Source organism: Egretta garzetta, unplaced genomic scaffold (genome assembly GCF_000687185.1).
Source record: "Egretta garzetta isolate BGI_Z169 unplaced genomic scaffold, ASM68718v1 scaffold69, whole genome shotgun sequence".
Classification (NCBI taxonomy): domain Eukaryota; kingdom Metazoa; phylum Chordata; class Aves; order Pelecaniformes; family Ardeidae; genus Egretta; species Egretta garzetta.
Genome location: NW_009260790.1, coordinates 2,671,097 through 2,697,289, shown reverse-complemented (window position 1 = coordinate 2,697,289; position 26,193 = coordinate 2,671,097). Strand labels below are relative to the sequence as shown.

At 41.9% G+C, this 26,193-nt stretch overlaps 1 protein-coding gene across 3 annotated transcripts in view; it reads right to left on the bottom strand.

The window, feature by feature from the left end:
* Nucleotides 1–858: 858 nt before the first annotated feature.
* CAPZB (capping actin protein of muscle Z-line subunit beta) overlaps nt 859–26,193 on the bottom strand; it is a 44,965-nt gene continuing 19,630 nt past the window's right edge. The window contains exons 4-9 of one of the 3 annotated variants that reach the window (XM_035901844.1): nt 14,995–15,034; nt 14,693–14,794; nt 14,050–14,166; nt 5,885–5,950; nt 4,556–4,632; nt 859–1,241 (exon numbers count right to left, since the gene is read on the bottom strand). In XM_035901844.1, coding sequence (XP_035757737.1) covers nt 1,154–1,241; nt 4,556–4,632; nt 5,885–5,950; nt 14,050–14,166; nt 14,693–14,794; nt 14,995–15,034 — 490 coding nt within the window. In that variant the 3' untranslated portion in view covers nt 859–1,153. Of the gene's footprint in view, nt 1,242–1,261; nt 3,266–4,555; nt 4,633–5,884; nt 5,951–14,049; nt 14,167–14,692; nt 14,835–14,994; nt 15,035–26,193 lie in introns of those variants that run through there. The other 2 variants (XM_009646480.2, XM_035901845.1) reach the window with 2 other exon arrangements.

The following is a 26,193-nucleotide window of genomic DNA, read 5'->3' as shown; positions in this document are numbered from 1 at the left end:
GTAAAGCTGGAAACATCTTTCTCTAAATACATCTGCTGGACGCCTGAAGCATCAATCCCAGTGGGATGACAACACCCCAGAATCATAGAATCACAGAACCGTTTGGGTTAGAGAAGCCCTTTAAGCTCCTCAAGCCCAGCCCTTACCCCCACCCTGCCATCCCACCACTAAAGCACAGCCCTGAGCACCTCAGGTAGAGCAGGCAAACGAGTGCGACAGCTGCCCTATGTCCCACCCGCCTTAAAACAAACAAGATTTTAAAAAAAGAGGAAAAAAGCGCTTTGTTTTCTGTGGCCACATAAGCCAGCGGCTGTTGGGCTTGCCCATGGGCTCGTGGCTTGCCTTTGCTCTCGAGCCCACCTCTGCCTACCTCCAGCCAGAGCAACCGCTTCCAATTGCTACGAAGGAAAGCACTTATGGCACAAACCCCACTTAACGCTGCAGGAAGGAAAGAGAAATAAGGAGGACACCAACCGCACACACTGCTTCCTGGGAATTTTTTTTTTATTTTTATTTTTTTATTTTAGTCTTTTTTTTTTTTTATTTTTAGTATGGAGGCTCAAGTATCAGATGTAGATTCAATTTAAGCTTTACAAAAAAACAAAATCAAAACAAAAACCCCTTTTGCATTCCATAAAAATTGACAGAAAAGCGCCTTGGAACCAGGCTATAGAAGAGCAGAACTTTCAGCAGGTCTCCTAATCAACGTCTCCTTGCAAATCTGGTTTAGTCAGTATAGTACAACACCGAGGAACACCCTCTCTTCCCTCCCTCCCACCAGCCATCCCCTGTGCCCAGCCCCCAAACATACGTGGAATAGATTTTTTTTTTTTTTCCAGTTCTTCCTCTTTCACACACCATGTGTTTATGCATATAAATGGGGAAGGGTGGAAGAGGGGGCAGGGAGGGAAAAAATACATGGACTTCTACAGAAACGTAGCCTAAGGTCTCAATAGTAAAATGTGGTGCAAAGTAGGCCTCAGAGACTGAAAAAGTTTGTACAGCTTTATTCATGGGGAGAAGATGGCGTTGCATGGATAGTATTGAATGCAAATCGTGACGTGACGTAACAGAAAAGGGCAAGGGGGGGATGAGTTTTCTAAGAAAGGAAACTAACGAGTGCATGGCATGTCTTGTTAGCATGAAGAGTACTTTAACTTTGCTGCTTTCTCTTCAAAGCCTCCACCAGGTCGTTTTTAAGAGCTTCTTGTTTTGATTTGTCGGCAAAAGTCTGCACAGACCTGTGGGGAAAGAAGGGAACACAAGTGAGAGGCGATGCATTTGAGAGAAGGCGGCTTTAACAGCTCTTCTGGCGGGTGAGTCAGTAGGAAGGAGAAGCACCTCAACCCAGGCTTAGAAGAAAAAAACCTCAGCTTGCCTGTTTTAATTTGGAAAGCAGAAGGCAAAGTGAACGCTTCAGTGAGTGTATCAAAGGAAAATTCACTCTAGCAAGGATGGCACCAAAAGACACGCTTCCCCAGAAGTTCCACTCGGCCTCCAGTTGCTGGAGGGAGATTCCCAATTTTGTACATTACAAGACTGGAAAAACCCCAGCGTATCACCAGCGACAGGGCGTCAGCGGTACCACCAGCGACAGGGCGTCAGCGGTCTCGCCCTCCAAATGGCCCTGATGGGAAGGCAGAGGAAATCCAGCCTCCACCCACGAACGTGAAAAGGGCCAGGCTGGAGGAGCTCCTGAACCTTTTTGCAGACTGTTCACCCAGGGTCGAGCAGCCGCATCAAAACCTCCCACCAGCATATTCACCAGTGGGAAAAGCGGCCAGTTTTTCTGTTCTCAAATTTGCTTTTCCAGTTTGGGCCTTACCTAGAGTAATTAGCAAATCAAAGCAGCCAAAGAACAGAGATACTGTCAGCGAGACTTCCCTTTTGCTAGAAGTCTGGCTATAGAAAAAAAGATCTTCTTTTCTCATTTTGTCTCACCGCCCTCCAAGACAGCTGCTGAGGAACCTCCATTTTCAATGGTACAATAAGACATTTCCAGTTAAAAAAAAAAATAAATCCTTAAATATGATCACTGGTAGAATAGTAACACCAGACTTCAGGAGCTGCTAACACAGAGCAGTGGTGAGGATCCAGTTTGGTAGGATTCCTCCCCACAGAAACCACATTTCACACCCTTTTCAGTACTCAAAGCTACGTTATTTTGCCTGGATGCTGTCTCCTGTAAACAAGACTGCTCTTTGTGTCAGTTATTTTCCTAACATTTTTATAACAGTATTTCCATTCTCTTGTCTCTGGAGACTTCCACTGCTTTAATAAAAATATATACATTTTATATTTGCATTTGTCACAGGCTAAAGAAGTGGTTCTCGGCCATTATCAACAAACAGTGCATTTTCCCCTTCGTCAGCTTAACATGTGTAAGACACCATCTGTAACTCATTATGAATTGGAGTGGAAGGTTAAACTGGCTCGGGGTTAGTCACCACCGTGCATCCTAGACATTCAAAGCTCCAGAGCAAACGAAAACAAATCCCTTTAGAGGCTGTGCAGAGCACAAGCAAGTGGAGGCTAGAAATGTTTCAGCAGAGCTTGAGCAGGACCAAGCTCCAAGGAAATTCAAGATACACCAGGCAAACAGGGGATGTGCATTGGGGTGAGCTCACGTTTACTCAGAAGTCATGGGAAGTACCAGTCATGGTTTGTTTTTTTTCAAAACTGTGAGAATTCCAAGATTTCCAACCTTTCTGCAAGCAGGATGCTAAAGATTGCAGGGTGGTTTTTTTTCACCGAAGTGGTGTACCACAGCTGTAAAAAAAAATGATGGTGCACAAGGGACAGAGTCCCAGGGCTTCTGGATCGAAGCAATCCAAGCTAACTCCACTTTGGGTAGGGGACCACATGCTCCTTTCTTGTGCCCAAGCTAGAGTGCAAAGTGGTAAATCCTGCCACATTTCAGAGCGTGATTATTTCAAATGGGAGGGGGAAGGCATGGAGTAATATTTAAAATAAAAATCACAGCATTTAGTTGGCCGTATTAAGAAATAACCCTTGGGTGAAACACAGATCAAATGTCATTTATCAGTCTGCGGGAGTTAGGGGTTAGTTCTGGTCTCGGTTATCATGCAGAGGTCTTGGCTGGGTGAGTCCTGGTTTAGTGCTGGTTGTCACACCTCACAGGCAGGGGGTACCTGGATTGGTTTAGTTATCAGGCTGGATGTAGATCTGGCGCTGGGTCAACACTTGAGAAAGCTCCCTCTGCAACTGCTTATACTTTTGGTTGTCGGGGATAGCATCAATAGATCTACAGAGAGCAGTTTAGAAACGAGGGAAGTAAACAGGGAAAAGAACAGTCAGAAGAACTCAGTAACATAGAGCTGGTATTCTGGAAACCACCAGGAGAGCACTCGGGAAGAATAAGTGTAAATACAGAGGTTAGAAGAAATAGGAAAGAGGCTAGAGGAAAAGCCCAAGCCAGAGGCTCTGTGTGTTACCAGTTCCGAGCAGATCATCTCACCGATGCAACAAAGCACCATGACTCAAACTGAGCAGTGGGGAGACATAGGAAAGAGATTCAATTACAAAAGCTTAAGGCAACGTTCACAAGGAAAAAAGACTGTATTACATATTTCCTTTTAATGTTAATAAATGCTTCCTGGCTAAACCCCTGCACACCACAAATGAAAATAGAGGCCTGTTATGAAAGCTGGGGTTTGGAAAAAAAAAACCCCAACCCAGAACAGCTGCTTTCTCAGATACTGTCAACTCCCTCTGCCCGTGCTGTTAAGAAGGCAGCACAAATATTTAATTAGCCCCATTATTCTATCATCTTTTGCATTTCAGTATGTGAGAGAACAGCAGTATCCTTATTTGCGCCATTTGTTTATTCTACATTTTCACACTGTGCCAGGAGATCTATCTGCAGTTTAAAATTAAATGATTTGGCAACCCAGTTCTGTACTTTCCTCTACAAGCATGAGAACTACCAGCTTGGGATTTCTATGTAAAATTGCTGACCAGAAACGAGCAGGGGTTGAAAAAAAGTACAGTACAGTTTCCCTATAGAACGGCACAGGGGGTTTATTCACTTAATCTGTTCTAGTAAGCTATATTTTGACCAGTGGCGTTGAGAGAAAGAGAGAATTTAAAACAAAGTCTAAATACCACAAACCATTAATGTCATGACTTAATTCGGGGACCAACTGACTGTTTTTAAGAATAGTAGAAAGAGAAGTCAGGATTTAAGTACAACTTTCAGGACTGCAAAGAATAAAACTCCTAATTAGAAGTAATTCTGAAATGCCTGTGTTGCTAATTGGGCTATTTTCTTCCTGGTGAGGGAACAAGGAATTAAAACATTGCTTCAAATTTCTATAGTTACAAGGTAGAAGCATTCCCTAAACTCCACACAACAAATAATGTTTCCAAAGCACAGTGAGGTGAACAATTAGGGACATGAAAAGACTTTGTGTAGGAAAGGGGAGTTCCAGCAAACAAAACCAGATCAATGCTCGGCTGGGGACAGTACCACAGGCACTGCAGGGGAACGCAGGGAAGCAAAGGGGGTCCAATAGTCAGCTGGAGAGCCCCTTACCTCAGCCCATTAACGATGTCCTTTGTTTTTCCAAAATAAATCTCATTCAGTGTACTTCTGATTTTGTTTTCCATGTCCTAGAAAAAAGTAAGAGACCAGATCTTTAGTCATGTCGGCTGTTTTCAGGAACGGTGCACTCATGCTCTTCTGTGCATCTTACGTGTTCATCTTGATGTACAACACTTGCCACGGAGTCATTCAGCCCGGTGTACTCCTACTATTTAAATTCTCACAGAAGTAGTATGACCCTCTCTCTCTGCTCTTGACAAAGAAATAAAAGCTTAGCTCTATCCCTGTCCTCTCCTCTGAATTAATTACTCTAGGCTAGGAGATGCCTTTCGGGACCACGAGAGGGCAGTTTCTGTCCAGCTATCAATTTTTCTGCATTCAGTTGCAGAAAAGGAAAATGCATTTTACCCCAACCTTATTCTGTAATTTCCTGGCACTGGACGGACTCTAAGTGACAAGTCAGTTGTTTAGCACACGTCAGTAGTTTTGTGCTTACGGGTTGCTTCGAACTTTTAAGCTGGCGACTCGTCCCTTAAAACTGCATGGCAAACAGTTTTGAGAAAGATCTTGTAAATAAGCAGCATTTTTTCATTAGGTTGCTTTCCCTCAAGCCAAAAACTTAGAAAAGGGATCAAAAAAGTACCACCTGCCTTCCTTTCATTTCCCAGTTCCTTTAAAAAATGCATTATAGGCTATTTTAGTTGAGAATTTCCTCCTCTCTTGCCAAAGTGGCTATGAAGACCAAGGAAATCAAGAACAGCTTCATACGGGACAGTGCAATGAAACAGCAAACTAGTGTTGCACCAAAGCCCTTCTGAGTGGCTAATGCAATCACATCCTTCGCTCGTCATGCTGAGCACACATGACTGACAGCTGCCATAAAATCAAATATTAAAAACAATTCCAGTGGATTTAATAAGCATTTGATACACACCGAACTTTCAGTTAAGGTGATGGTTCTGTATAACACAGCCTGACTTTAAATAATTCTGCCCAAAAGTGATTCTAGTGGCATGAGGGTGGGAAATTGTGAATTAGTTCTGAGGAAAGGACCACTTGTTTTACATTACTGCTGTAATGAGCAGGAGACAAAGTAGAGTGGGGTTTCTGTATCTATAAACTGATAGAAGACACAACAGGAGGAGTACTGAGCCATCAAACACTGAGCAACATTGGCACGATTAGACTTGATACGGTATCAATAAGTAACTTGTTTGTAAAGACAAAAGCAAGCGTACAACAAATTTCTTAGACATGGGACCAAATATGTGCAAGAGAACCTGCAGCAGGCTCAAGCTGTGGTGGCTTCACAGCACTTACCTCTACCAAGCGTCCGATATTGGCTATGTGTGGAGAGGAGTCGCTCACAGTCTCGTCTTTCTCCATCTAGGAAGGAAAGACACAGATCCATTCATAACACAGAAATTTGATGGCAGACACATGACAGCTTTCCCTTATCAAGAGAAGGGATGGAGAAAGTGGCTCTCAAAATCCTAGAGGAACTATTCTTTCAATACGCAAACAGACTAGTAACGTACTGAGAAATTCCCGAATGAGACAAAGGCTTGCATGTTGATAACAGAAACATAGTGTAATAAAAACCACAAATCAAAATAAAACCCTGCTGCAGATCCCTGGTGTAGACAGGCACTACAAAATTGTCATTCCCTACCTACTAAGGGACTGCAGGAGACCTACGGTAGTGAAGGCATAACACGACAAGAAGCACAGTAGCACAGCATGCAGATATGAAAACAAGGTTGTTGTTGATGAGATGCACCCAAGGATGGTGCTGTCAATTTAACAGCTGTGAACTATCCCTACAAAACCAGCTGTTTCTTTTAATCTTCATCTCAAACAGCTACTTCCGACCACATGTGGGACACATTCTCCATTTTCAGGATTTCCTGGCAAAAGACACCTTAGGCATTATTTACCTTCCAGTAGAGACGGAAGGTGCAGAAAATACAAAAACCACAACTACCTGTAAGACTGGTGATGACTTAAGCTACTGCAATAACACATAAAGAGCAATTTGACAGCCTGCAGGTCTTTTTACTTTTTAGACCAAAAAGCTGAACCAACATTTACCTAACCAGGAGGAGGAAGGAAGTACACAGCAGTAAGTACGGGGGGAAAGAAGGAGACTCTCTTTTGCAGTAGAAATTCAGAGCTCCGTCTACTTATGTGTATAATGACACCATGTTCTTAGTGTGGTAGCTGGACAGGAGCTGGGTACCTGAACTAGGTGAGATTTTTTCATCACCAAGATCAACAACTGCGAGCTGGTACCACAGAATGCAATACTTGCTTTATTTCACCTGACTTTGCCCCATATCATGTTCATCCAGAGGCCATGGCTGACCATCCATGATCTGGGCTGGGGAAAAGACCATCTTCCCCAGTTCTTGAGGTGAAAATTCTGGCTAGCCGCAGACAAGCAGTTGAACAATGAACATCAATCCCAGGAACCTCAACTGATACAAGATGTGCTGAGATGGCATGAAAACAAGACTGGGAGAAAAATGTAGTGGGAAGAACAGTCTTCAAAGGGTTTTACTAATCCCACTGAATTCTCTTATCCATCTGTTCATATCCCTCCCTCAGGGTAGAGTTTAAAAATCTGGGCCAGCTACAGGTTTCTTCTAATAAGCCAAGCCTCTAACAGGCTTGGGGAAGCATGTAATTTAGTTGGAACCCTAAAGGCAAAAGATAACCTAGAAGAGGGGGGAGAAAAAGAACAAGGACATTTAATTTTTCCTTTAGATTGCAGTCAGATTGTTTACGTGTAATGGAGACATGCTGCCTGGAGAATGGATCCAGTTGCAGTAGAGGGAGAATATAAATCTGAAGTACACAAATGCACATATACATGTTACGGTGAGTTTGGGAACTATCAGCAAATTGACCAAATCTGGGGCAGCCGGGGAGTTGGCAGCGGGTCATTTACTTCCACAGGCTCCCCACTGAGTCTCCTCCACACCTGGACAGGCCGAGCTCATTGGTAAGAAGCAGAATCTGAAAATAGAATTTTTTTTTTTTTGCAAAACGTATATTATTACATCTCCATAAAAACTGCTGCCAGAAGGAAAACATTTTTATATGCTATAGAAGCCCAGATGTTACGAGAGGCTGTTTTAATGGAGTTCAGAGTCAGTAAGCAGCCATGTTATACAAACAGCCGAGTTGTTGGGATTTTTAAAGGTTCCTTCCGGTGGCTGTTACTGCATGGACCTAAGCAGAAAGCCTATAGCTGCTTAAATAAAGGGGTTAATTTGCTTTGAGGGGAAATTCCATTCTGTAAGTTGATGTTAACAAGCAGCTCATCTTCCCACTGTCACTCCCCATCTGCTGTTGAGCTCAGCCAAAAACCTAACACTCCAGAATGAGCCAAGTCCAATCCACACAGCTCAGTCGCTCCTCTCCATTTCAGAGATACGCTGCTTGGCTTCCTTGCCTCATTTCCCCAGCCATCTGCTGCAAGTCTGACTCAGAAGGAAACTCACTCTTCTGGGTATATTAAGCTCTCGATGGCTGGCTGGTCACTTTGGAAGTTTTCTGCATGGAATATAGCAGCTGTTTGGGCTTTCTGTAAACGTTATTTGGAGGAAGAGTTAATACAAAGAGAGAAATTTAAGTAGAATAAACACTTCAGTTCATCATGACAGCACCTAAAAATACTAGAAAGATAAGAAGGAAACTCATCCACCATTTTGCTCCGAAAAACTGACGGCAACAACCACAGCTGCTCTAGCCAGAGTGACATAAAAATCTCATTAATGAAACACAAACAGAGCAATGCAAGCCAAAGGCTCCCAAGCCACAGGCAGTGGGCATACTGAAGTTTCCAGGTGGAAAATATGTGGAATTATTTGGATATCAGCAAGGCAAAATTTGGCCTCTTTCTCCAATGCTTATTTCAAACTGTAACTAGAGCTCACAACCGTTGTTTATCTACGGAGCTTGCAGCTTTGCGGAAATCAGCTGAGAACTTACCTCATCCTTTCACGGCCTTCGTGTATACTTACTCTAACCAGTGTAACCAAAGATATCCCATATCCTTTACAAAATTATACATTCAAAACCATGAGCAAATCTGGGGATGCTACATCAGCTCTATATGCCACTAGTCCATACGTGTTCCACTCTTCTACTCTCTTTTTTTCTAAACCAACTATTACATAACCAAACCATTGTAAAATCCGTATGTTCATGTGAAGCAGAAATAATTTCCTGGACAATTACTGTTCAGTACATCTCTGCTATCCTCTGCACCTCAAAATACTACTTGGTTAGCAATTAAAGACACAGTGCCTCCAGTAAAGCAGACAACTGCTGAGGGGGAGCTTAAGGATGGTGACAGCTACAACTTGAAGATCCCTCTGGTGAAAAACACTCCCCAGCGCTCCGCTTAACGCTACAACATCTGGAAGTCGGTGGGATAGGCCTTTACATGAAAGCTCAACTTGATGAAAATATATGACTCTCCTAATTGCAGAGCACAAGCCTCGGAGGATTTACCTATTATGATAAATGGCAGAACGTCTCTGCTGGTGTTTTATTGAGGAGTAATAAATCACGGGGCACATCTTCCTGAACGCAGGGAAAGCTCCGTTTGCAACAGATCAGCCTTCATCCAGCTCTGCAAAACGTTCCATCTTCGCTTAGAGAGTATTTCAAGTATGAAAATCAATGCACATCTGTGCTGCTTTAACCTGAAATCCCAGGCTTCGCTTCCCCTACAACTTCATATCCTCCCCTTCCCACACCTCCGTCTGTAAATAAACTATAGGTTTTGAGCCAATTTCTTTCCCAGCAAACTTGTACTTCCTCACAATGTTCATCCTGGCTTAGGAAACACACACAGGTTCTTTGTGCACAACGCTATCTCAGAAAGGCACCTGTTAGTCTTGCTTTTAAGGAGGGGGCTCCAGATATCTGTCCAACAAAGTGCAGTTTTGACTATTTGCCAGAAAACAGGAAGGCTACATCTACTTTGCATAAAATGAAACAGGACCATACAGCTGCTCTTACCTTAAATAAAAGTGCAGCCTAACGAAACCTCAAAATTCAGCCAAAGCAATACAGTGCCGTGGCAAACGACACAATTCCAATGTACACAAAGAGGACGGGACCTTAACGTCTGTCAGAGAGAAAATCATCTGCCAAGCATCTGGCTTGAATCAGGAGGGGGGTGGGAGTTACCTGCAGTCACTGGAGAACGTGCAAGGTAATTGAAAAGCTGCTGGCCTTTTTCATTTCCCTGTAAGCGTTACTCCCTTTGTTGTAAATTGAAGGTAACGTGTCCTGTCCTTTCCTCTCAGACATACAGCACTTCAATCTGCAGCCCCTCATCAAGGCAGACGGCATGTAACACGCCAGTCACTCCTTCCCTATCCAAATTCCAGCCTCAGTCCTTGTACTGACTGAAGCCTGCCAGTGTCAGACGTGGGCTGGGAGTGACTTCCTCCATCCTGGCCCACGGTACTTCAACTCCGAGCTCTCGAGTTGCATCCAGGCTCACCTCCAGAACAGACCGTCTGGAAGAGCACCCTTGTTTAGGAAATTGTAAAAATAAAAGTTGTCTATCTGACATTGTACGCCTTTTGGGGGAGGATCACAACAAGTGGGAAAATGGAAAAAAAAAAAAAATTAAAAAAAAAAATCAGCTCTCTCCTTCCAGTTCCACTAAGAAGTTTTCCTATAATGTCCTCTGCAGTCAAAACAAAAAAAAAAAAAAAAATTAAAAAATCAGCTTTCTCCTTCCAGTTCCACTAAGAAGTTCTCCTATAATGTCCTCTGCAGTCAAAACAGAGATGGCTACATACACAGTGTCACTATTTATGTATAACAACAATATATGTTGCTAAAGATTAGAACAAAATCTTCACTAGGCACAAAGACAAGTGTTCTTCCATACAAAATGACTGCTTCAACACAGATCTAATGAAGTGTCCAATATGAAAACGTCACTTCAGTTTTAACTCTCCCTAAGTTTTCAGACCAAAATTATGGTCTGTGGATCCTACATGCATAGAGCTGGCTAAGAACTTCTCTCATCCTCTCAAGAGAAAAGTTTATGCATGCACATCTATAAATTAATTATGCATATACATAAATAATGCAAATAAATATGCATCACTATACATATGTTTTTGTGTTGTACACTTGTGTGTGTACAAACACACATTTCTCTATTGGATCAGGAGAGAATCCTACATTTTAAACAAAACCAAAATCCAAAACTCTGTTCAGAACACATCACATGCCATTTTATTTGAATTAGTCTATACTCCAACCCTTAAAAAGAAATTTCCGTAATTGAACCGATCAAGAAAAAGCCTGAAGCTCTCATTTTGAAAACCACCAGGTAAAGTAAATTAAAGCTACACAAAGGATATTTTCAACTTCCCAAAGTAGGCAGAGTCCTCTGTCTACCATGTCTCTCCCTCTCTTTCCTTATTCTGTCCACTTACAAATGTATAATGCTGCTTACTTTCCCCTTATAAACAAAGACAGAAACAACTCCTATTGTAGCACATGAAGAACTGAATGTGGAAAACCACTGTAGTGTAGTAGCTCAATAAATTGGAAGAGATACGTCAATTCTCAGTGTATGACATTAAAGTAGACATAGGACAGGGACATGACCTCTAAGTAACATCTACCCAGAACATAGCACCACATGGCCCCAAGCCAGGCGTAGTAACACTCAAATACATGGGCGGGGGGGGGAGAGAGAGTTAGAAATTCAGTGCAATATTTAGGAATAGCCTAAGTGAGAGCGTTGTAGTAAGAAGAGTCCGGGGATATTGAAGACAGACAAGTTTTTCCAAATAGTCTTGACAAAGACAAAAACAACCCCCATGTTTGTGTCTGATGCAGGGTAATGACATTTCACCAATAGGAAATGACAGCAGAGAACAGCTATTTCTAGACTCTTACTTCTAGATCCAAGTTCAGCTCTACCATGCTACCACGTTGTCCGTTCACAGAAGAACAAATAGGTTTGCTTGATTACTTGCACCGAGTGCAATCAGCAGACATTAGGAAGGGGAATTACTGAGCAAATGTTTCCATATGAAGTTGCAAATGCTCCCCATAGCATTTCAGTGCGAGACATGCCCAAGCTCTTCATCGCTGCCAAAGGTGGTGAATTAGGAGGCATTACATTAGCTGTTCCTTTGCGCCTGCTCCTGGCCACCAAGTTAATCATTCCAGTCATCACTCGAAAAATACCCGATTTGCAGCTACGAGGAGAAACTGGTTTCAAAGTAATGGCTCTCAACAGACTTCCCTTTCAAAGCATTGAAAAGGTTCTCTCTGCCATCAGTTTATAAGCCAGGATATTACAAAGCTTGTGAACACTTCAAAAGCTTCCACTGAAACACAGGGACATCTGCTATTCACATTTTAGGATCAAAGGTGGTTCAAGTAGCTTGAACATTGAGTTGACCAAAACCATGTACAGTTTACCATGAACAAAATTATTTCAAAATAATGGTTAGAACATCAGATTATCGGTATCGTCAAGGTAAAAGTGTCACATACTAATGATAACTAAAACCTACTTCCAGCGCCTAAGTTTGCTGTGGACTGTGTAAAAAGCCTACCAAAAAGTAAAAATAAAAGCTGCTGTCCTTAGGTGATGTGGCAAACTGGATTTACAGCAAAGTAAAAGCCTTGCACTCAGGAGTTTAGTCCACCTACAGCTACATAAATGGCTCAGGACAAACAGCTCCTCCTCACATAGCATACCTCAAGGCAGCATGAAGATTTTAGTTTTCTGCTACGGATTCTGATGAAGCCTGTCCCATTAAGCCTACTATGGCATCTGCAAACAGAAAATCCCCAGCCCAAAGCGAAATTCTGAAACTCAAGTTTCCATTGTTTGTGCAGAAGCAGTGCATCATTACCCCAGTGGCTTTTTTATGGTTACTTACATTGGAAGCAGGCCCCTGCTTTAATGCATCACATATGAATTAAATGATCTGCTGTTAAAATGATGACAGAAGCATGAATCTCCCCACTAAAGCTTCGAGAGTGAAAGTCAAGCTAAACAAGGCCCGGCAGTTCAGGCCAAGGTGTACTGAGGACACCCATTCTCAACAGACTCTTGTTTTCCTTGGCACAGCTCTCACGCACCGTAAGGCCACGGCCAGAGTCAAGCCCTTGGCCTCCACTTCACAGCTATGATTTAAAGTATTAGGAAGGCCTGTGATTAAATATTTGTCCGGGTCACCATAACTCGGGTGTAATTACTGCAAACAGTTTAAAAGTACGCAATGCTCAAAACTGTCTCCAGATGCCTTTTCCCCGCCTGCTTTTCCATCAGCTTCTTCTGTAAATCAACAACGTGGAAAGAAAAATCACCTAGGTCTGGGGCAAGCTTCTGTGACTGAAATACTAACGCAATTTCAGTTCCTCTCTGCAATCACAGATCCTTCTTTCCTTCGCCTGGCTCAAACCTGTACAAAAACATGAACTGTTTAACAGAGTCTACATTGTCCTTTGTATCGAAAGCAACAGTCTGCCCTGGGAAGTCTCATAAAGGAGTTCTGGCTACTGCCAATCTCTCTAGTCACTCATGACCATACAATATGCCTCCTGTCCTCTGGAGTTTATTACTCTGCTCGAGTCAGTGATTTCCACAGTCCAGATTTTAAGCAACTGCAATTCATCAGCAGCATGAAGTAGGGACATGGCAACCTAAGGCAGGTGGCTGCGGCAGAATCTCTGTCACCCAAGTGAAGTCAAATCCAGCAGATTCTGCCCGTCAGAGACTAAGACAGCAGCACTGCCTGAACAGTCATCAGCCTGGCACCTTCCTTATGAAAAACGGCGCTCTCAAGGGGAAGTCAAAGTAATTAACACTGGCACAAACCCCCAAATGTTCAGAAGATTTTTTTTTAAGAGATTTTTTTTTTTTTAAATCAGTGTCCTGGCACTGCAGGAAGAAAATACTAAAAAAGGATACTAAAAGATAACTGACATCTTTAAGAACAGAAGAATTCTATAGTTAATGCAAAATACAGGTTCATTCACAGTAGCCTAGCTGGTTTTTAAAAAAGACACATAATAAAAGAGGTCATCTTGTATTTTTATAATCCTATTGGAATCTTCCAGTAAGAAAGTGGGCAAATCTTACAGATAAAAATATCTGAGTAACACATATGGAAGTATAAAAATTTAGGATTACCAAAATAAAAACTAAGACTTAAAAGCAAGTCTAAACGCCTACCGAATGTTTTCTATTTTTAATTGAAAGCTATGCTGCCATCAAGCAAAGTTCAAGGGGTTTCCTGGTAATTACACCCTTACGCATTAACTGTTTCACTGGGCTGCATACGCAGCAGGAGAATAGATGTTTATACAACACCTCACAAAATCAACTTTTTGTTCCTGACTGGGGCTACTGGGTATATAAATAAGGAAAGGCATGCCTTGGGTCTGCAGCGTACACGCGTGCCAATATGCAGACATACCTGTCTGGTAAGGCTCCCTCCAAGGTTCATGGTACCAGAACCAGTTTTATTGGTCTGCAGCCACAGCATCACTGTGGAGGTCAGCTTGTAATGAGCAGTACGACCACTGGATTTCTCCTAGAAGTGGAAGAATAACAAAAAGGATAGAGACAAAAGGTTAAAATCCTTTCGAAAACTAAATGGTGGCTGGCCCCAAAGACCCCACAAGCAACAGGACATGCGTAATTCCACTCACATAGCACAGTCTGTTTCTTAAAAACTATTTTCAGTGTGCACATTCCCCTAATTTTCCAAAGCAAATCTAGTTAGAGCAATTTAACCTCCTATTACCTTGGTTTTATTACCTAATTAGTGATATTTATCTGTAGACCTTTATGTTAAAAAAAAAAAAAAAAATAATCTCAGCATCACATGCACAGAAAGTAACATATTTTCAATTCTTCTGGGATTCTTTTTGATTACAGCCCTGACTTATCTCTATCCAAATTGCTTCAGGGAATTTTCAAAAATTAACAGGGGAAAGAAGTTTACAGCCCCTAACACAATACTGCATTGTTCAGTGGAACACCTGTGCTCGTTAATTGTCTGGAATTAACTGGGTTTTGTTTTCACTTAGGAATATCAGCTGCCCCAGAGGCTGTACCTGAACCTCCACCACGTGGATGGAATCCCAGCATCCCTTAATCTTCTTTGATCCATCTCCAGCTTTCTTAATGAGGATCACCCCGGCAAAACCATGATCCAGATCCCAGAGGTAGACAGAGGAGACTCCACCTTCAAAATACCTGTGGGACAGAATCCAATAGGTGTGTTACAAGGAAGCAGGATCCAAGCCAGAGTCAGATTATCAATAATAATCTTAAATAAGCAGAATCTCTCTATCTTAGCAAAGGATCCATCTCCAGCTTTCTTAATGAGGATCACCCCGGCAAAACCATGATCCAGATCCCAGAGGTAGACAGAGGAGACTCCACCTTCAAAATACCTGTGGGACAGAATCCAATAGGTGTGTTACAAGGAAGCAGGATCCAAGCCAAAGTCAGATTATCAATAATAATCTTAAATAAGCAGAATCTCTCTATCTTAGTAAAGGTTTTTTTTTTTTTTCTTTAAAGACGGCACACTCTCACCAGTTATATACCTAGAAACACAGCAGTTTAAATCATGTTATAATAAAGAGACTTTAATTACAAAAAACTGTACATTTCTCTAAAGGAGAATAAAAGTCTAGTGAGAAACAGAGCTAGCTACAGATTTCTACAGCACTTGAGCAAACAGTTCCTCTGATTCCAATTAACTATAACAGCTGGTAAAAGCACAAGCTACAAAGTAGGCTGAGAGCAAGGCTTTATTTTACAGTTTGGTCTTTTGGGTTTTTTTTTTTTTTCCTTTTCTCTCACTATTGGGAAAGTCTGGAAGCTCTTTACAACAGAGTCCGCTAATTAAGACAAAAGGGAGCAAGTAAGAAGCTTTACGCTGCTGTCTCAAAAGTTTGTGTCAAGCTGACTTATTGATTTATTGCAAATAGAGTTGAACTGAAACCAAGGTTCTTAGAAATGAAGGGATGTTGACGAGGTTTACCTATTATTCCAGCTTCAGGTACAGTATACAATAGAGAGCAGGCTAGGTTACCTAACTCTCAGGTATGATAGCAAAAAGTATGCTCCTAGAAAACTACCAAAGCAGTGACACCTGTAGAACCCAACTCTTCTTTTATAACACTAGTGCTAGGCTCCTTATGTGCCAGAAAGACACACTTTAAAGTAAGGGTAAACAACCCAACACTGTAGGAAGAAAGATGCACAAGAACCAATTTTGGCTTCTAAAAAACCGAAACTGTATCCCACAGCATTATATCAACAGTTTCCATTCTCAAGTTACCAAACAGCCATAAGGAGAATCGAGCAAAAGAATACTCTTTCATGGCGCACAACTCTTAGATCTCAGCGACGACCTCATGCTGCACAGAATCACCACCTCCTGCGAAGAACTAGGGAGGAGAGGCAACTTCAACGACAACATATTTTAGTAGAATCATAGAATCACTTTGGTTGGAAAAGACCTTTGAGATCATTGAGTCCAACCTTTAACCTAACCCTGATATCCCACCACTAAACCATGTCCCTAAGCACCTCATCTAGCCTCTGTTACCAGGGAGAAGAGGCCGACCCCCCCCCCACTACAGCCTCCTTTCAGGTAGTTGTAGAGGGCGATCAGGTCTCCCCTCAGCCTCCTCTTCTCCAGACTAAATAACCCCAGTTCCCTCAGCCGCTCCTCGTATGACTTGTGTTCCAGACCCCTCACCAGCTTGGTTGCTCTCCTCTGGACATGTTCCAGCAGTGCAACATCTTTCTTGTAGTGAGGGGCCCAAAACTGAACACAGTATTCGAGGTGCGGCCTCACCAGCACCGAGTACAGGGGCACGATCACTTCCCTACTCCTGCTGGTCACACTATTTCTGATACAGGCCAGGATGCCATTGGCCTTCTTGGCCACCTGGGCACACTGCTGGCTCATATTCAGCCATTCCTACTCTCTTCCGAGCGCCTACTGCCATTCTGCAAGTACGTACACAAAGCAGACAAAACACCTGAGAATTCGTTGTCTGGAGGAGAGCAAAAGCTCATAATCTAAAGACACAAGGAGCTGCTATGATTGACAGTTCCTAGCAGCTAAACTGGGAGAGAGTCACGCAGATTAAACCATTCTATGTTCCTGCCTCTTACTGTCATGACCGAGATGATCACGTAGATCTGCAAGTGACTGCATGTTTCTCCTCTTCTGCAAGAAAGGAAAGTATCACTCATCGCCAACATGAAAAACTTGTTGAACCCTCCCACCTTCATGCTCCCCTCCTTTCTAAACACGAGCCTGACAGCTGCTAATGACATTTAAGATTTGATTTACTGTGCATTTTGGACTTCATATATTAACTTGAAGTATTGTAGATTCCAGAATACTAAACCATCCTTTTCTGTAAGTCAGGAGAAAAAGATATGGGGAAGTTAACACAAATAACATTGGCAACTTTCAACATTCTCTCTGCACTTACAGCATCAGACCAGTATGTTGTCTCAAGAAGGCAGAGTCACCAAAAGAGCCCCAATCCTTTTTAACTGCACACATCCAAGTCTGTATCAAAACCAATGTTGACCCCAGGAGGGGTATATGACTTCATATTAACTCACCATATCATCATCTTTATAACGGGTGACTACTGCTACTTGTTATCAAGCTTAGCCTGGGCATTTACGTAACCAACACGCAGAGCGCTGTCCTATGACATTTGTCAAGCCACTGAGAACATGCCATTAAAAAAGTAAAGCCCTTTGCTCCACAGGCATGCTAAAGCCAGACTTCCAGCAGGCAATTTAAACCTAACAAACCAACAAACACCCTTTTTATATCCCCTGGGGAATTCACAAATGGATTTTGGTTAATGCAGTTAATGGGAATTTCAGTCACGCAGCGAAGCTCAGTTCCAATCTAAGCGACCCTTCCTTTGACAAAAGGGCAGCGCAAATCAAAGGCCAGAGAGCAGAAGCTATTGTCCATTTCCAGACCAGGTTTCCAAAAAAAAAAAAAAAAAATTCACATATAGAATAAGCGAATTCACTCAAAATGAACTGGCAGCCACTGAGAACATTACAGTGTGTACAGACAGTTTCCCCATTACCCACTTTATAAGCTTGCTATGAGCATGAAACATTAATTGAGAGGGACCAAAACAAGGTTTTTTGAAATTTATTCTTACCTACTGTACTTTGATCCTAATGACATGAAACAGGAAAAAAATAATTTTTATGTGGTTCACCTTTATGAGATTTTACATAAAGGCTTTTGTGGGTATTTTAAGAATGTGCTAAAATGTTGTCTGAAACCACATAAAACCATCTGAAGAACCTCCCGCCAGAACTAACAGTGCACACATGGAAACGCTTTAACTTGCCTTTGTATATTTAATGAATCAAATATAGTATTAATATTGTTTTAAATACCAACATGCTATTTCAATAAAGTTGCTTTGCCATAGCCAGATCCAGTATCTTGAGACTCAAACAACAATGCCAGCGATTGAACCGTTATGAATCCAAGGCACGCTGGGATATATATTAGCCAAAGCCTCCTCTGTGCTTCAGCAATATATGACAACTTCAAAATTCACTCCTCCTTCACGGGGAGAAAAATATATATTGTTGATCACTACATTAGATTTCACCTTTCCTCGCGTGGCAACTGAAATGCATGGAAGTGGGATTTCTGAAGACTATCTATACGCAGGGAAGTCATGTCTGGGCAGGGGAACATTCTCTGAAACCTGTTTTCTTCAAGAAAAATAAAGAAGTGCTACAGGTTAATTGGCTTCTATATAACAGAAAACTGGATGACAGACTGATTGGTAGGAATTTAAATCTACATTCATAAACTTGGATGTGCTGCAAGAAGGCTGGACTACCTCCAAGAAACCCCTTCACCACATACTAAAAAAGCAGGAGGGGTAACCAGCTTGGAAAAGGTCCCTGGAAAGCACAAGCTGGTATCTTCCCTAGTAGAGAAATGGATGGGCAAAGCAGATCACAGGCCCATCAAAATTACATGCAGTAGTTGGAGCAGAACACTTTGAAAGCACCACAAAGCTCCTGGATCCAACAGAATTTCCTTTGATCACCCGTTCTGGATACGCCTGCTGGTGGTACGTTTTCCTCCCGCACAACAGCAGATGTAAAAGGCAATCCCTCTCCTTTAGAAGCTCGAGATGCTTTTGAAACGTACAAGAGATCTGACTCCAGTTCATATTGGGGTACCTCAGAAACATCCCTAAAGGATAAACCATTTTCAAAGGACAGCAATTTGATGCAAAGCAATCGCTCCTCTTCTGCTTAAGGACACGGATCTCTCCGGGTTGTGTTCTGGGTTTACCTACAGGCAAAAGTTTGTTACAGAATGATGAAAAAAAACAGTCTTCTGGTTGTCGTGTCCCTTTATTAACAACCAAAACACTGCCAGATGATATTCCTGTCATCTCTGAGGACAACCAGTGTTCTTCCATCCCTGTTAAAATTGCTTTTTATGAATTTGCCCAGGAAGGTGAGTAAAAGGCATAAGGCCCAATGTCACCATTCATTCTCTTTACAAAATTCAGAATAGCATTTCACTCAAAATCACTTCTAGTGTTAATATCATGATCAAACACTTAAGCTTTATATCCGTTACTCATCAACCACAGAACTCCTGGAAAAAGCTGTTTTATAAAAAAATGTCACCCTTAAGACTGACCTACTTTACGAATGCAAGAATAAAAGAAAATATTTAAGCTAAGAGTGATCCAAAGCTTTATGAAGTGTTTGAAGTTTAAGCGGGTGGAGACACAGGATGGAAACTTGTTTAAGGAACTCGAGCTGTATCCATGAAATAGAGAGACTGCAGCCAGAACAAAGCTGTAACTTCAAGAGGGATGTGATAGGGGAGGAAATCCCCAAGCTTCCAACATAGACCTCAAGAAAGGAGGACAGGTTAATCACTTTGTTCTACCACTAAAGGACAGACCAGAAAAGGCACCATAACTTTCCTGATAGCATCCTAGTTCTCACAAGCCTTGCAAATGAATGCTGGACCCTATACTGAGAAAATGAGTTTCCACCATACAGCAATAAAAACAAGCTGGGACTTTCAATTACACTTCAGAACCAAATCACTCATCCATAAAAACACTTGTGTATTTTCCAGTAAGTAACTGAGAGCCAGAGACACTGGGTGGGTTTTTGTATCCGGCTTATGGCTCTCGCAGCACTAAGCCACAAAGCCCTGATGCCAAAGTACCAATACCTGGAACCTCAGGCTGGCTATGCAAACCTTCAAAAGAGTTGCACAGTGTTCAAACTGGCTCATTCAAAGCAGCAAAATATATTTTCTTTTCTTGTTTCCCCTAAAGGTTGCATAACTATTTCTTCCAGCTACAGAAGGTTCAGCATAGAAAGGGAAATGTCTCCATCTATTTAGATCAACAGACTTCCAAGAAACCTGTCTTTTAAAAAACCTGCCCCAAAGGAAAATATTGAGCATTCAGCTACAAATGTTTCTACAAGAAAGTAGACAATGACTAAAGTCGCAAGCTGAGAAGCTTGTGTCTAACAGCAACCCAAAAACATTACCTCAAAGACTAGGTGAGGAAGCAGACTTTTCAACTATTATTAAAACAGATGACTGTAATGGCAAGTGACTTGGCACAATTTTCACCGAGCCCTTCCCCGATGCCTGCACCCTGTCATTTCAAACCAGCACATAAACAGCAACAGAAATATGAAGGAAAGTGGCAAGTTTCAGCAATCCACCCTCCACCAAACCCAAAGGTGTTCATTCAAATCACCTGCCATCCTGTAGCTCAAGGGAAGGGGAAAAAAGCTTTCAGGACAACACCAAGAGATCAGAGTTGTCACTAAATAATTTCGTTACCTGTGTCCTCCACCCAGCTTTCTAGTAATGAGGCTCATTTAATAAAAAGGGCAGGTTGGTACCAGGAACTAACCAGGATGTAACACTTCTCCCACTGGTGTGAGTACAGATGAGTTACAATTCCTCTCTCCCTTCTTCTCTGGTCCCAGGAGCACAACTCTATAATGCTTTCAGAATGTTACCTAAATACTTAAAATTAAGAAGGTAAAATGTTTGTGTATTTAGTCCAGCTGTTTTTCACCACAGTTTATGAACACAGCCCAAAGTATGCTTGTGGACTCTGTACAGGTATTTTACAGAAATTCTTTCCAGCATACACAGGTGCAAAAATCCCTGGAGCAAACATACCAATCTAGTTAGGTATGTGTAACTTCAGTGCCAGTTGTACTTGAAAGCACACATCTGGACCACGGTGGGATGACTCAAACTGCGAAGTAGAGTTGTGAAGTGCAAGAACTCTGCAAGAAAGGAAAACAGTATCCAAACAATGGGATTCTGAAGGCTAAAGATCTCCCAGAACCTCCCATTTTGTGCTTTCTAGTACCTTTCATTATTTAAGAAGTGTATTGCTCACATTTTCCGTACCATCCAATTGCTCTTGGCAGATGGAAACTAATGACCAAATCCCTTTTGAGAAGTCACCTGGAAACAGTTCCATTAGCCACCTAATAAGCAAGACAATGGGTCACTTTGTAGCATGTCCAAAGGCGTAACCGGTTCATTAACTACCAGGAAGCGCTGACTGCTTACTAATCTTTCACCCGTACCCATCCGTTTGACCAGCACACTCTGCAGAGACAGCCCACTGCTTCATCCACCGACAGTCTGACACATTTTAGAATCTGCCAGCTATAATTCAATATGGGTAGGCGGGGAAGAGACAGCAGCAGAAGTCTTCTGTGCCATGCATTAAGTTTGCCAAAATCTGTGCAGACTACAGATTTCACGTGACATGCACCTTTCTTCAAATAGGCATGTATCAGATATGCTACAAGACGGCTATTATTTGTTAAGTTATTCCGTCTTCAATTTTCCATCATTAAAACACTGTACATTTGTGAGAACATGAGATAAATTTCTGTAAGCGCAAGCACAGCCATGTATCATTAATCAGTTCCAAAATTCCAGATCATAATAAACTAATATTTTAAAATTTAATCTCCATTTTTGAAAGCATGTAAGTAATTTCTTACTAGGGATTTAAAACCTTCAGAGAACGGTGTTTGAGGATAGTGCTGCATCATCAGTGCTGACCTCCTAATACAAGCTTTCCCTCTCCAGTGTTCAGATTTTATGTAATCACAGAGAACTGTGGGAACCCAAGGGAAAAACTCCTCCGCTGAGCATCTCAGATTCAGAAGATAAGAATGTACTCCGTACAGAGCTGCTCCAAAACGAAGCACCCAAAGAAAAAAGTCAGATGAAAAGCAGTTAATTTAGTTTTCACAGCATGCTTAATTTTTTCCTCTTCTAAATTTGCTCTAATCTGTGTAATATGTATCAACAACTTCAATAGTGATTCCCTTTTGAGTTCTGAGCTGCCCATGGGCGAGTTAAGGAAGGGACCCCAACACTGCTCTGTTTACTCTTACATCTAAACAATTGCCTAGGGAAAACACCACGGTTTTAATTTTAAAAGCACATGAACATTGAAGCAGTGAGCATCTTGGCAGTTTAGGTCTGTCTTATGAGACTTCATCTTGTACTTATCAGCCTAACCCGGAGGCACGAATCTCACAGATGACATAATCCTGATGTCACACCCTATTGTGCAAAACCCTAGCCAGCAGTGAGATGGAAAGTCAGGTTTCCTTAGTGCTAGGATGCATAACAAATGCATCTGGATTCAATCTGCAGGGCCCTTGCTGTGAAAACCACAGTAACTATCATGCCCAAGAGAAAGCCATCACAAAGGGCTAGTAAGCATTAATGAGGAACAGTGAGCTAATGGCAATAAAGTCACTTCAAAGCTTTCTGTGGGTTTTTAGTTTAGGCAAACTAGGTTTACATCTAAACACAGACAGAACGCTTATATAAAGAGCTCACAGCTGCCTAATCACTTTGCGAGTTGAAAGTTGCACTGCAGGCTGCAGGAATCGAAGCTCCCCCATGCACACCTACGGGCATGAGGACTGGCAGGCTGGCTACAACCAAAAACACTAATTATGCCTCTTACATCTGGTGCTCTCCTTTTATTTACTTGGTGGAATCGGTGCTGTTCCACGCACAAAATAAATCAAATTTGGTCAAACAGATAAAGACAGCAATTGCTATAAACCTTGCAAGATGTGCAAAGTATTTTCAAAATCGGAGAGGAATTAAATTACTCAGAGTATTGCATGGTCTATCAGACCAGGTAAAGGGATATACAAGGGCAGGGAAGGAAAAGTTAGATGACAAACTACAGCAGCACTCAAAGAGTTAAAGTCTAAAGGCAGCATTAACAGAGGTTTGCTATTTTTTCATACCAAGACAAGTAGATAAAGGTTAGTATCAGAGGTGGTTCAAGCACACAATCCAAAACAAAGAAAAAAGGTAAAAATGGCTAAAAAGGGGAAAGCTATCCAGCAGCTTACAGGACATCTGAACATACTTGGTGGTTGAGACGATGGCACAGAGTTCAGTAGATAGTCAAGCCACAGTGAGACACCCCTGAAGCAGATTGAGGCTGTTCAGGGAGATTAAACATGCTGATAAGAAGCACTGAGCACTCTAAAAATTAAAGGGTGAGATTGTCTGTCACTGGGAATTCACTACTGTACCTGCAGTTCAGTCTCTTCAAGCTCTCTAGCAAAAGGACTCCTGAATCTACATATTCCTGAAGGCACATTGAAATTACTGTAGCCTTTCCTCCTCCAGCTGAAAAGGGAAGGATGATGGATGCTCAGTTTAGGCAGTAACCATGCTGCAAAGAGTACTGTAAATGCTTGGTTGGCAGGGGTGCCATCCTCAGCACTGCTAAAGCCATTAAAAATTGGGAGTGACTAACTCCATTTCAGACAGGATTCCAATCCAAAATTCAATAACAAGAGGATTACACACAATGAAGACATTTTAGAGGTCAATCCTCTCCCAGACCTCCTTCCGCTCCTACCAAATTCCTTGTCCAGAGCTCTAATATAACAAATTGAAAATGGATCAACATCAAAACACAGATAGAAGCAGAAGTTCAAAAGGCTTCAAGGCTTACTCTGTTGAGGGAATTCAAAACCTTAATCAATAAAAACATTTTCAGGAGCAGAATGATTAAGAGAGCATTTTATCTTTTTTTTTTTTTTTAAAAAGCTGTTAAAAATCAAAAGTACTAATAAATCCAACTTAACCCAAGAAACAAAGAGGTAAGGGATAGCTTTCTGAATGTATGACAGCTTACTAAACTGGTCCAAAGTTGCCAGAACTCGTCTTGTTTGTAGAAATATTCAGATCCACAGCATCCTTCCCCAGGGAGGTCTATTTAATCACTTCAGAAACGATTTCTTCCAGACAACAAAGAGCGATTAGATTACTTAATTAAAGCACTGATTATCTCCAACGCAAACCAACAGAACACAGAATCTAAAATAGAGAGATTTATCCAGATGCCCTGGCCCTCATTACGCTTTGATTTCAATCAATCGCGCACACACACGTCAAGCAAAGGGTAATAAATTACAACCATATGTTTGAAGAAATTATCTTCACAATATTGGAAGTGAAGAGCCGAGGCTTTAACTGAATGGTGTAAGATATTAGACTTCCATCTGGGAATAATAACCTACTGAACAAAAACATACCGGGGCATTAGCTTCAGGCATTGAGTTAAATCTGGCAGCAGGAGATCAAAATTAAACAGTTGTTTTCTGGGAAGGTGACATTAATTTTGCTAATACAGATAACCAAGAAATACTCTTGTTGTTTAACATATATAATAGAGAGGGAATGAAAAGCTAGTATAATTCCTCTTTTAACCCAAAGAGACATAAACGTACCTCCAGAAATAAAAGGTGGGCAACTCTAGAGATACTTAACATCAAGACTCTTACATGGAACAACTCAGCATGGTTAGGAGGCACTGAAGATTCAGCAGAATTGTTCTTCTCAAGCTTTCATGATTTGAAAGAACTCCACGCGATACTACAAGACTTCCCCAAACTTATTTGCACACCACAGTCACTCAGTATGCTGGCCACTAAGCTTCTGGGGACATAACTCAAATTTCAGTCTAGTCACCAGCAAGCAAATCTATATGGATTACTTCACACGAGTTGTTAACAAATGCATAACAGGCTGTTTCCCTCAAAACACCCACGCTAGCAGGTGCCAGCCCCTTGGGAAATGGCAAACGCATGCCGATGACTCACTAAATGTAGGTGGATGCTTACCACACCTGATTAGAACAGAAATCTAAAAAGGAATGGTACGTGGGCCAAATGAGGCTGACACAAGGAAAAACTGAAATTATCTGAAGTCTTGGGAGACACCCAAGATGAACTCCCTGAGATATTATCACTTACTGTGTGTAAAGGTGAAATGGGAGATAATCCAGAAGCAGCTTGGACCGCGTGCTGAGAGCAGAGTGGGAATAGCACACATTCTCAAAAGTACTTGTTCTTCTATAGAAAGGAAATATTTTCCTCTTCTACCCCCCGCTGGAATGACCAGTATAAGGCATATTTTAAAGCTGGGGAGTGAAGCAAGCACCACGCAGAGCACCATCTTGGAGACAAGTGCTTAGAAGGTATTAAGATACAAAACCTCTTTCTAAGGCGGGCAGTCCATACTGGCTAGATGACTGCAAGCACAAGATCCAGCAGTTTATCCCAGCAAGACTGGAAACAAAGCCACAAGCTGCTTTGAAAAACCTAGCAGAAACCCTCATTATAGGAATAAAATGTCTAACAGCCCAGGAAATTCAAGCACACTGGAGCCCGATGTGCTCTGTGAATGACTGCTTACATAAGATTATTTTTGTATTAACCTCTCTACCATAAAACACAGCATAGCTGTGGTTAGAGGTGTAGCTCAAAAACATTCTCTACCCTGTAGAGAGAAGGACAGAACAGCCTCTTAAGGGACTGCTGTATGAGAACCAATGCATCAGATCAGAGGCTGCTCTCTCAGCATCAAGCTCATCCTCTTCATCTGCAATGCAAGCCAGAAGTCTGACAGCGCAACAGCCAGCGCACTCAAACTCACACTTTTAGAGAAAGAATTTGTAAGGTGAAGTATCAATTAGATTTGTATCGCCTATGAATGGTCTGTTTGGACAGACAACCCCATCAGAGCGAACAGACACAATGAAAGTCTCTGCAGGTCAATACAAGAAACTTTTTTTTCACGCTGCCTACAAAATGAACACAGTTACTGGAAGGTGGACCTGCTAGAAATCTTCCCATATAACAGAAACCATAATTTCCACAAAAGATACCATACTGAAGACTGCCAGCACACTACTTATATTTTTGATTAATACATCAATGCTTTCAAACGGGCCTGAAATATTTCACAGTGCTGGAAAATCTCTGTTGTCGCTGGCTCGGGAATTTGAAACAACACTGGTAACTTTGTACTGGAACCAGCGCATCGTGCTGCAAGCCGCCAAGCCAGAAGGCCAGTGACACCTTTAATCGACATCGCATGGCTCAGACCTACTTCTGGCTTTACAGTGGGTACGCAGTATTAGTTTCCAGCTCTAGCAGACCATGGAAATTA